The 12,815-nt window shown below is 42.4% G+C and overlaps 1 protein-coding gene across 2 annotated transcripts; it reads right to left on the reverse strand.

The window, feature by feature from the left end:
- Positions 1–1,569: 1,569 nt before the first annotated feature.
- Positions 1,570–12,650, reverse strand: LOC109959423 (insulin receptor substrate 1-B). Of its 2 annotated transcripts, XM_020598777.1 has the most exons (3): positions 11,319–12,650; positions 6,865–10,011; positions 1,570–3,194 (listed from the first exon to the last, which is right to left on the reverse strand). In XM_020598777.1, exons 1-3 carry the CDS (start codon positions 11,665–11,667, stop codon positions 3,187–3,189), a joined length of 3,504 nt encoding a protein of 1,167 aa, XP_020454433.1. In that variant the 5' UTR covers positions 11,668–12,650; the 3' UTR covers positions 1,570–3,186. The 2 variants fall into 2 exon arrangements, with proteins under 2 accessions (XP_020454433.1, XP_020454432.1); XM_020598776.1 differs by lacking the exon at positions 1,570–3,194 and having other exon boundaries at positions 4,450–10,011.
- Between the last annotated feature and the right edge of the window lie 165 nt (positions 12,651–12,815).

Below are 12,815 nucleotides of genomic sequence, written 5' to 3' on the forward strand. Positions count from 1 at the left end.
CATACTTGAGACCAAGTCCCACGTTTGAGTGTAGAGAGAAGAGAGTGAGAAAGACATAGCGCTATTCACACCTGCTGGGAGCGGAATCCACATCCAAATAAGAAGAGCGATACACAAGAGTGTTAATATTGTTTTAGCCGGCAGTCAGCTGCTAGTATTGGCTGCTCCGAGGAGCTGAAGTCACCTCCTTTCATGTTTGTTCTGGGATTCAAAATGTACTGCAAACTGTAAGTGTACATATTTAATTTTCTGTCTAATACTGAATAAGACCCTGTTTTATCAGTCAACCCGTCTTTTATAAACACAAAAAAAAATAAAAAAAACCAATGGTATTAATTTCCAGAATGTCTAATTTCTAAAAAATGATGCACTAAAATCTGTCAACTTTAGAATCCTCATGTACAAGATGTATTTGCTATGTTTTCTGTGAACTAGCTGCTGCACAGTGGCCACTAGTAGTCAGTTTCAGATGCGTGATCTTCCCATCTGCAACAGGCTGTCAGCTTTCACACTGAACAAGTGGCTGATTGGTAGTGAACAATAGTAATAATAAAAAAGTCAGAAGGGCCTGAAGTGGATATGTCCCAGAGTTTGAAACTACGGAGTGAAAGAGACTCAAAAAAAAAAATATATATATTGCAGAGTCACAGACAGCAGCATGAACATAATGTCCCATCTAGGCTACTGTAGTAATGGGACATAAAAGGCATTATGAAATAAAAACTGACTTTTGAAAAATAGCACTTTGAAATAATAATGTCCATAATCACTGCGATGGATTGGTGATCTGTCCAGGGTGTACCCCGCCTTCCGCCCAGTGTCAGCTGGGATTGGCTCCAGCCCCCCGCCATGACCCTATCCAAGGATAAGCGGTATAGATGATCGATGAATAAATAAATAGATTCTTTGTCTCCATGTCTCTGCTAAACACAGTAAGGCAATGTGATCATGGTTGACTGATGGCAATACAAGTTTGTCTTCTGTAAAGTTCAACAGATGCACAATTTTGACTCAGGAGAGAAACAACACCTTTTTTTTTTTTTCCAATTTTCACAACCCATTTCAAAGATTACCTGTGTAAAAACAGCTACAATCAAAAATGAGGCACTTTATAAAAGAGTATATAGATATCTAGGCTATAGAGTATTAATCATTATATGTATACTGTATATCCTATGTATATACCATTGTAATGTGTTACTTTATATTAAAATTGTGTTAAGTGTTATGCAAACAAGGAAAACAAACTACAGCATGTACTATAGTCTCTGTAAGTGACAGTATATACTGTAGGATAATATAGTTATAATAAAAAAAGTACAGTTGCCAAAAAAGCATTAAAACTGACTTTTTTCACACATTTTGTGCTACACATTACCTCAAAATGCATTAACAGCAGAATAATATGCAACATAATTTTATACTAACATGGGAAGCTAATTGCAGACAATCATAAAGTTTAAAATTCTTCATCACATTTTCTCATCTTATTAGCACATACGTGCTTTAGTTAGGGACGGTATGAAAACTGTTAGAGGCTAAGAGGGGGTCAGAGCAGAGGGAGGAGAGTCAATCTTCCTGTGACCTTTATTGGATTTTGTAAAACACAATTATATTGCATCACAAAGATGGTTCTGATTTTGTCTAAATTCTAATTTAATACTATTTGGAGCAGCTAACCCCCAGCACGTGCAGCATTTGAAAGGACTTTTTTTGTTTGTTTCATAGTTACAGGGATTTTAGGTTTGAAATGTTAGTGTATAAATACACTCAGCCATATATTTTTTAATTTTATAATGCATCACAGTAATCTTTTTAAAAGAGGAAGGAATACGTGCTGTGTGACTGCATCCCAGACAGACTTTCTTCATGCCTTAAACACCACACAATGTAAAAGTGAATCCACCAAATGTCTGATAAAACCACTGAGATGCATCAACTTGGCACCATTTGAAAATCAGCCACAGGACATGTTTAGTTTAAGCATAATTGAAGCTGAGGCTGTAAACATGATAAACATGTATGTGAGGGCACATCTGGAGATTTAGGCACAGAACTTGATTCTCTGTGAAAAACACAGAATGCCAATTTTAAAAGGATAAAAACAAAGCCATTGTTCTCATCCCTCATCTACAACCTAAAGATCAGCTGGTCAGCTCTGGGGAGAAATAAGTGTGATGTCCTGTAATCCTACAACGTTCACAGAGACTGAACAAACTGTGTGGGATTTTCTTCTGAACTATCTACTTATCATTTGTATGGAATCATTTCACTGCCAATTTAATGAAATGTGCCATATTATACCTCTGAAATTAAGCACATTTTGAGGCCTTTCAGTAGCACAAGCAAAAAGCAGTCAACAGTTTAAAGGCTTTTTAGGCAAAGTTATGTAATAAATCATATATGTTTACAGTGACAGTGTGTATGAGTGTATGAAACCTCTGTCAAGCTGTATTTTCCGTCTTATTTTGAGTCAAAGTGACACCCGACCATCATTCAACTTAAAACGTGGACAAAGATTGAAGTGATGACGTATAAAAACAAAAACCTCGAGGACCCAATAAATAAAAGCGGACATTGTGTCAACAATACAGCTGCCACTTCGAGTGTTAATTTACTAGAGTTTAATAGACTGGCTCATGCGCCAATCACAAGCAAATGTGTTTTGAATGAAGTAACACAGATGGAAGTTTCTGACATTTGTGCTATTCCCTGAAAGCTTTGTTGATCTATGACTTTGTCTCTGTGACTGTTAGAGTGCTGTGATCAGGTGGCTCAAGTTAAATGACGCCTTGGAAAAGCTGTTTCAGAGCCTCCGTGATCAACGTTAACGGCCACCTGAGAGCTCACACAGTCATGTATCAAACTGTCATCCTATATCTGTGGTAAGTTAAATGATGACCAAATGTCATTTTCATTCAAAAGAAGGCAAAACCAAAACTTTTTCCTTACCCTGTGTCTGTGAGTTTGTTTGTGTGAGTATGTGTGTGTGTGTGTGTGTTTGGCACACATTTGGTTGACAGAGAACAGCAGACGGGATGGGGACGGGTTTGCCAGGGATTCAGGGTTTGGACTCCAGTGTACAGTTTTGATGTGGCAACAGGTAGCGCCACCGACTGTCCCCTGCAGACTGAGCGTGTAGATGTCACGTTGGCGTCACACTCAGATCGAAGACGAGGACCGAGATCAACAGTCTGGAAGAAATGAGTCAAAAGCAGGGAGGAAATATATCATACATTTTTGCCGCAAAGGTTTTCCTGCTATTCACAGTGACTTGAGTCTTGTAAAGCAAGGGTTTTCAACCAGTGCTCCGTGGCCCCCTGGTGGTCCCCGAAGGCATTGTAGGTGGCACCTGACCATACGATCAATAATGTAGTTTTACTATAGGAATCACGTATCATGTTTCCATGCATTACTTATTATTTGTGTATACAAGTTAGAAGAGCCAAGGTGACTTTTAAGATTAAAACAGTGCCCACCAATTCATCCACCCCACAACACTGGGCTTCATGTTACTTCTTAGCCAGGATGATGGTCCCTGGGCCACAATTAGTTGAAAACCCCTGTTTTAAAGTGTTAGTATTATCTAATTTTATAGTTTACTTGATCACTCACAGTAAATCTAAGTCTCCCTGCACAAAAAGGGATAGAAGGCAGGGCAGTTTAGACTGGATTCAAAGCATATCAGTGGTGTTTAATCTAGAGCTCCTGCTAGCTGCTTGGGTAAATATCACATGACGCATGATATCTTTCAAAAATGATTTTCTGATTGGTGTCTTATGCACACTGTTGCAGATGTCAATATTATATCTCATCATGAGCAACTTAAACAACATACAGCTCAGTGTAATGCGAGTTCAGACTGTGCCAGTGGCAGCAAGCAAACATCTGTCCATCATAATCATTAGCAATTCCATTTTTTCTAATGTGGGCTAGCAGAATGACCTTATAAAAGAAACTTTATTAAAGAATAATCTTCCTATGCAACCACTAATATTTCATAGTGCAGGAGAAGCTCAGACATGAGTGACTATAACTCAAGCTTTGGTTTGAGCAGCACCGAGTCAGTCTAACCATTTGCTCCATCCACTTGGTTGTTTACACTGCTGTATGAAAGGTATGTTTTCTGCACGACATTTCTTGTTTTGTCATCTAGCGGAAGAAGATACGTTTATCTGTGTATATATATACACAGTCCTGCAAGAAATCTTTCCTTCATGAAGGTGATCATGTCCTTTTTTAAGCTGTTTTATTCAACTGTATGATCATTATGGCTATAGGATATAGTAATTTGTGGCGCTGTTGAACTGTGTTGTACTGACAGGTGTTTCAATTGTTTTGACCACAGCATTTACATCACTGAGGCTAGAATAAAAACAGAAACACTTCTCTATACAGTACAGTTCAACAGCAGCACAAACGACATCCTACAGCAGTAATGATCACACAGCTGGATCAAGTGAGGTGTAGCTACTGTAAGTGTGCCAGATAATAAAGTGGCAACTGTGTAGTGCTGTTCACTAATAAATACTGTAATTTTTATAATTGAAGAGATTTTAAGCTGCATTCAAACGAACATTTAAACACTTTGATCATAATGCACTTATGACAATACTGCAATTAAAACATATGGCACAAATGAACATATTTACCTTTAATTTACATTTGTTTGACATTTAATCTTACATCTGGTTAAAATGAAATTAGGACAGGTAGAATAATGTGGTAACCTCTTAATAAAATTATTTGACTGTTGATTGGACATTTGAGAACCAAGCCTGTTTACCTGCGGTACAGCCACCACCCTCCCTATATCCAGGCTTCATATATTGAGCTCCATGGCTAGAAAATCACTGCAGTTAATGAACGTGGGATCACACTGTATCTTACAGGACAAGAGGCACATTTCAATCATTAAATTCAGTGTGAAAATTGTATGAAAGAGTAATTTACCAAATATTAAAAGAGTCTTCTTCGCCTTGCTATGCATAAACATACTATCCCCAACGGAAATAATCAGGCAATTATTATGCTTATACATGTACATGTAGAGGTTATATAGCATTAGATAAATCAATCATGCAAATGTTGTAGCTGGTCCAAATAAATGAGCTGCACAAGCTCCATTCAGCCCCCTGATTAATATTTACCAGTATATTTCCATTTTAACATACTCATTTCTTCACATGTAAAAGCAGTGGATCTCTAATGTGCTTCAGTGTACATCCATCAAAAATGCACTCTAGCCACCAACATTAACCATTAAATAAATGTTATCTGTGCAACGTGAGGGGAAACCTCAGAGCTGGAATATGAAGTCCTGCAGCCGTCAGCACGCCCACGCATAAACTTAAAACACCTGGCTCATATTCTGACCCCGCTCCCTCCATTTATGTGAAATGGCTCATTACCAGCAGACAAATCAATTGGCTTTGCTCTCAGAACACCCACTTGTGATAATAAGAGACTCTACAGACAACCCACAGCCTGGAAACAGTGCTGTCCACCAACTTGAAGCAGAGTTACACATCAGTAAAGAATGAAAACAGAAGGAGGGACTAAGATGGAGACATGTTTTGTCTGTGGACTATGCACATCACATAAAAATCTTGCCTCCAGTCAGCCAAATAGAATTGTAAAATTTCTCCTTTCACCTATTTTCAAATATTCCTTTCACTCATTATTAAAAATTTGTGCCATTGAAAGCTGCAACTATCTCCATTACTGATCATTAAGTCAGGTGTCTTCTCAAATAAACATTTAAAAATGCAGGAAGATAGTGAAAAAAGTCTATGTTCTAAAGCCAACGTTAAGAAAGACCAAACAGCTTGTTTTGTCAGACCACTGGTTTATAACCCAAATGCATTCAGTTGACCACCACAGAGGAGCAAATATTTGCATGTGAGACTTTAAATCCAGTTAATTTTGACCTCTAGGTTTGAAAAATGGCTGAAATGATCAATCAATTGTTTAAATTGCTGCTAATTAATTTTCCTGTGGTAAACTAATCGATTAATGGACCAATTGTCCCAGCAATAATGACAAAATGATGCATAAGAGCAGCATCATTTTGACTAAAATGTGACTGTCATCAATGACAATGATGAATAAATAAAAAATACAGAAGATTAGGGCTACAACTAATGATTGTTATTATTTTTATTTTACTTTCATTATCAGTTAATCCTGCAATTAGTTTCTTAATTGTCCAAATGTAAGAAAACATTGAAAACACCTCTTGCAATTTACCATAATGTCAGGTGACATCTTTAAGTACCTAGTTTTATCGGACCATCAGTCCAAAAACCAGCTACTCATATTACCTTAATATATGAGAAAGAAAAACAGCACATCATTACATTTAAAAAGCTAAAACCAGAGAGCTGTTTGGCTTTTTAGTTTGAAATGCAATTTGAACAATGAACTGATTAAAACAGCTACCGAGATATTTTCTGCTGATCAAGTTAGAGTGACCAGCTAAACACTGCAGCTCTACAGAAAATATGCTATTTTCAGAAAACAAAGATGGAAACAGTTCTTGTTATTGTAACTCTTCAACAGAAAGCCTAAAAATCAGAGTTCACTTGAGCTGGTTATCAACACGTGGGTGTTTACAAGAAATAATTTCGGAGTCAAACAATTGTATTGTGGTTTTGAAATATTTTTATACTATACTATATTTTATCAATTGCTATGTCAATAAATATTAAATATCCTAGCCAAGTCTTGCCAACTTTTTTTCTTTTGGAATATTTTCTGAACACAAAATATACTTCAGTCAGATCTCATATATTAGAATCAAAATGGTCCATTTTTAATAGATATTTTAATTTGTGATGGGTCTGCAGTCCCAGTAGCACTTACCTTGACCATCTTTTCTACTGTTCTGGTGTGCTCTCAGTTCTTCTGACTTACAGAAATCAATACTGGCATAAGTGTTGAGGCTGGAACCAGTACTACTACCCATAGCACTTCCTCCAATGGTGTAGGCGGCAGAAGTACACTCTGCACCGGCTTGAGGGTTCTCCTTGATGGCCAAGTCAAGGTCAATATAGTTAAGGCCTTGTTCAGCAGATGAGGTGGAGGCTTGTGGTGGAGGTGTGGCAGACAAACTAGCTGCCTGCCCGTTCTCCCACAGCGAGCAGTCCAAATCATGCAGATGATTCGCAGACTGACTGCCCTCTGGGAAGAGGGAGGTAGAAGAGGGTTGGTGGTGTGGTAAAGAAGGAGGTGAGTTAAACGTATCTGAGCGGTGGCTCCGCCGTCCATGCTGATCAGCTCGAACCAGTCTGCCACTCCGCTCAGGAGACTGGAAGGACTTGACTGGGGAAAAACTCAAACCTGTCTCCTGTTCCACAGATAAGGGTTGACCACAGAGGATGGCAGATCTGGCTGAAATGCTGGGATCTGAACCTTTGTTCTCTGGAAATGAAGGAGGAACTTCTGGCGCTATCGCTACCATCTTTACTTTTGTTCTGTACCCGGCATTGTCCTCTGCTGCCAGAGGAGAGGCTGTGCTGTGTTCACGTCGAGGCTTGGGGGCAACAGCTGGTGGGCCCTGTGGGGTGCTGAATGTGGACCTAACAGGAGTCAGAGGAGGCGAGGGCTTCCTTAAATCCATGCTGACGTATTCGGCAGAGGTGGACAATGGTGCAGAGAAGCTGCGAGGAAGGTTAGCAGGATTATCATGGCAGAGGAGTGGTTGATTCAAAGGTCGGAGGGTTCCATAGATAACAGGTTGTCCAAGTTCAGACCCTGCACATCGTCCACCATCATACTTACTGTCTTCCTTGAACACAATACTGACATACTCACCAACATTTTGGGACACAGATGGTGGCAGATTTTCCTTCACCCTGGGCAGGGTGTTGGCTTTAGTAATGTCTGAAGACATGCTTAGGGGACGTCCCCTCCTTTGCTGCTTTGGGCTCTTACTACTGGAGCCACGTTTTTGATGGTGACGCCCATCTTTTGTGCATGTTCCTGCACTCTTATACTCTGCCCCAGTTCTTAACAAACTTAACCCTCTCCCTGCTGATATGGACTTGTCTTCCAGGCTTTCACTGCTTGCTGAGCTGGAGGAGAAAGAAGACGATGACATGGAAAGTTGGCAGCCTCCTGCAGAGCTCACTGCAATTTTGTTTCTCTTGCTGTATCCCACTCCCCCTCCTCTTCCTGCACTATCATGCCCACTGCTGTCTTTTTTTCCTTCCACTTTGTTTAAGCCCTCCTCGAAGCGAGAATAGAGAGTATGCTGATAAGCTCGAGGCAGGGAGAAGTAGGAGTTGAACATTTTTGGTTGCAGTTGGTGCTGCTCAGGGTGGGATGGTGGTGTGCTGCAGGCAGAGCGGCTGCTGACAGGTGAGATGTTCATGTAGTCACTGGCAGCCCGGCTTTCCATGCTGACCCTGCTATCCCACATCCCCAGTCCATGCAGGTCTGTGGAGCTGCTGCTATTGGGAGACATGACCATGTAGCCATCTGAGCTGGGCTGGCGGATGTGCTGAGGTGGGGACACACTGTTGTTGGGGGTCATGGCCATATACTCATCATCTGCCCCAGGTTTAGGATCAGACATATCTATGGAGAGAGAAAGTGAAACAGGAGGAGATGCCACTCCAGGCAGCATTGACATATAGCCACTATCCTTTGCTGCTCTTTCCACTTCTCCCCTGATTTTGTCAGCCCTCTTCCTACTGTCCCCTACTGCATTGAGCTGCCCACCCCCAGCTGTCAGACCCCCTGAGCCACAGTGCAAATCAGCTCTTTGTCTGTTAGCAGTTTGTGACATGATAGTATATTCTTCATCATCTTCATCATCTTCATCTTTTCTATGTGGGGCCAGCCGGTCATGTGCTGCCAAAGGCAAGGAAGACCTCTTACTCAGTAATCTGCGTTCTGCCTCAGATTCCCGACTGGATGAGCGCCGCAGAATTCGACGGCCTTTGGAGCGATGATGGGAACCAAGGAGACCTTCTCGCTGTCCCATGATTATATAGCTGGATGAGCCTTCTCCATGTACATGATGTCCAGAGAGACTGGGTACAAGCAGAGAGTGTTCCCCAGGGCTGGAACCATACTCATCTGAGGAGCCATAGTCACTTGGCGAACCTGAAACAGAAACTCTCTGAGAAACCCGAGGGTAGGAGCAGACCGTCATGCCTCCCACTGCTGCCCCCACTAGGCCACACTCTGAGCCATGGCCAGAGCTGGAGGACAGACTTGGTGCAGGAGAGGGAGCAGGGTTCGGTGTGTAACGTGCAAGGCTGAGGGTAATCTTAGCCGGGGTCGGGGCCCTGGTGGGCTTGGGCCTTAGTGTTGGTGTAGTTGAGCAGGATCCTCCATTAAGACTTGGGCTAGAACTCGCCCATGTCCCTTTGGCACTTGCTCCGCCCTCCTCCGACCTGGCCCCGATGCTGGCTGTTCGTGCCCTTGGAAACCCGTGGCGTGATGTTGGTGAGGTGCTCGTGCTGCCACTTCCTGTTCCAGGGGTCTCTGTGCGGGCTCGTCTGGAGAAGCCCACCTGGCTCGGTGGCAGATTTGGATGATGACGACGGCTCGGCACACTTATGGGGTTTGAAGCGGTACCACCGCCGCATGATGTTCCCACAGACTGAGATTTACTGCGCTGACGGAACTCCTCACTTAAGGCTTTCATGGCCTCCAACAGGGTCTCGTGCATGTTCTGGGCCACTACAGAGTCATCCACTTGCATCCAGAACTCCCCAGGGCCAGTAATCGCTGACCGACCCACCTCAATAAAGAAAAAATTCTCTGAATGGCCACACCTGCGAACATTCATCAGCTGCAACACCACAGCGGCCACATCAGAGTTGAGTTTGACAAAGTTGACTGTTTTGTCAGTTAGGCACAGCCTGTAGATTCCCACTAAGTTCCTGGCATGTCCAAGACCTTTAGGCCAAACCTTGACCTGCCATACTTCTTTGAAGGTTGGAACAGGAGACGGAGAGCTACACTCTCCACTGCTGCCATAGTCTTCAGGTGTTTTACCTAGGAAAACAATAAAGAATAAATTAATTAAAACAACTGAATGACAAAACATGCTACATCATAAAAACACACTATGATATGTTTCTCTATTATTACTAAATTGCAACATACAATAATAATAATAATAATAATGTGTATGTCAAGCAGCTGTGCTGCTGCTTATGTATCACCAGTGTTTGGAGGTACAGAACACATCTGCTGAAAAGGACCATGCTTGACTGTGAAACAATGCAGCATTTTATTTCAGTGCCAATCACGTGATAAATTGCAGAATTATCATTTTTTCATATCACACAGTCCCTGTTTTTTCCCTGTTATATATCAACTAATGGTGTGCTCCCCTCTTCAAGAAAAATATGATGTTTCAGTCTCCATTTGTATCTCCTTCTGCACATTTTGCACTAAAATTAAATTAAAAATTTGAATAGTGTGTTATTGTATCTGTCTATGAGACATCATCTCAACAAAATGGGGGTCTGTACACTAGTGTGTATTTCTTTAGAGGTCCACAACATGACAACATTAAAGCTTTAAAGCTGGGAAAGCCCGTCAGTCTCAACTCACTGAAATGCAAAGCACAACGGGGAAGGTGGGTAGTGGTGTTCAGCTCCAGCATAAGGATAACAACGTAAACACGAGGATAACCAACAGAAACACCTTTTCCACTGAGAGCGCACTGACGATGCCATCTCCTCCCTGCCAGCAGCACCGTTTAACAAAAATGTAGGTTAGGCGAACGGCAGTGAGAGCTGTGCAGAAAAACAAAAACACAGGCTCCAGCGGAGTGCACAACGATAGGCTACTACTATATGATGCATCCCTTGGATGGTTGCTATATGCCCACTGCGCCATGCAAAAATACACCGTGGTATGAAACGGGCTGCGTTTTACTCAGAAAAGGCGATGTTCTAAACATTATTACATGTAGGTGCTATTTAATGCATCAGATTGCATTCTGCAGACAAAATGATCCGCAGCTTATAACTGTATTAAACCAGTGCTTATTGAGACGGTGCTGCACAAACACATGCCGCCCATAGTGCTGGTCTACCCCGTTCAGTCCGATCCACCTGCACCTCGGTTAAAAAATACACCATCCAAATAACATTACTTACACTGATTTATTGACATCAAATGGACAAACTAGAGCTGCAGTAAAAATATTCAAACAATTCGAGCCCATCATGTGAGCTAAACACCCCGGAATGGCCGAGCCAAATAGTGTATGGAGAACAAACAGCCTACGGCAGGACAGGCCTTATGCAGAGACAGACAGTAGGAATCACATCACACTCTTCATGGCTTACAGTTGCACTGAAGGTCCAGCATTGCCTGGTACCACTCATTTTGGACCTCCTCGCTGTCTGCAGCGATGGCAAAGCTCTCGCTGCGGGTATAAAGGACTATCATGTGCTTGTTCTTGGAATCTGCCCGCTTGTTGATGTTGAAGCACGTCTCCAGGTTCAGGACTTTTTTGGGCACAGGTGATTTACTGCGGAATTTCTTCTCGTTCTCATAATACTCAAGTCGAGCAGGACCATGCTCCGAGGCCGCCCTGAGCACGAAGAATCGCCGGTGCATTGATTTATGCTTGCGGAGGTACCCGCTTTTCTGTACATCTTCATAGTTCTGCGGCTCAGATGCTGGGTTCTCCATGGCCAAGGCAGGGTGATAGATATTCGAAGCCGATAACCTCAGGAAAAAAATCCAAGTCCATGTGCATTTCTCATTAATCCACTGCAACTACATCCCTCGTCCTCCTCGTGTCCAATTTAAGCGTCCAGCATGTGTGCGAAGGCTCAGGATGGGAAGAATCAGCCAAACCACGTTTTGGAGCGGGTGTCATACTGTGAATCAAGCAGCTGCAGGAGGATCCGCGCACCAAGCATGCACAGCGTGCACCGCTGCTCATCCAGCAGCCCAGCCCAGTCCTGCCCGATCAGGTGCAACCACGGTGCAGCTCGGCGGCTTAAGGACACCTCCTCCACCTGTCTGAGGTTGCCCAGTCAAGCTTTACCACCGCTGTCAAGCTTGGCAGAATAAAAACAGAACTTCCGGTAAAGATTTCCAGGATAAAACGATTTTTGAATGTCAAGCGTAAGACATGCACAGACATCCTTTTAACATCAGTATCCACTGCAGTTGCTCGGTGAGTTCTGGGTGATAGGAGGGGGTCAAACGCATCTAGTGCCCGTAATAGTGGGGGAGATGAGTTTCTTATTCTGTCACAGTGAGTAAAGATCAGCAATGAAACACAATAGTTGTCACCATTCAACTGGCCATTGCTCAGAGTAAAACGTACTGGAATAACCCATAAAGTATTTGATTTTCAACTAAATCTTCACAAGGTGCAAACGTAACAGAACCTGCTTTAGTTGTGAAAGCCAGCCTGCTAGGCTTCCGGTCTCCCCCTGACTCTCTCTGGCTGACTTGTCTTAACTCGTATTGGACTGACACCTCCAAGCCAGTGCCAGTCAAATGTCATGGGGGGCTTCATGAGGTGCACAGAGGAACACGGTGTTCAGGAACACTTCGTTGATGACTATGTGAACGGTCAGACTGCAACTGCAGAAGATTTTTGGGGTAGGTTAGTATGTTGAATAGCATGCATCCAGAATTAAGATGTATAACCCAGTAGGCCACAGTAGGTACGCTGGGCATATGATGAAAAATAACCATCACCTGCAACAGAGGCTGATTTGTATATAACATGCAAAACATTCTGAATGTGTTTTTGTGAAATACCTAAGTGTTGACTCAAAGTTTGTGTAAACCTCTGACATTGCAATGCAACTTAGATGCAA

This window comes from Monopterus albus, unplaced genomic scaffold (assembly GCF_001952655.1).
Source record: "Monopterus albus unplaced genomic scaffold, M_albus_1.0 scaffold39.1, whole genome shotgun sequence".
Classification (NCBI taxonomy): domain Eukaryota; kingdom Metazoa; phylum Chordata; class Actinopteri; order Synbranchiformes; family Synbranchidae; genus Monopterus; species Monopterus albus.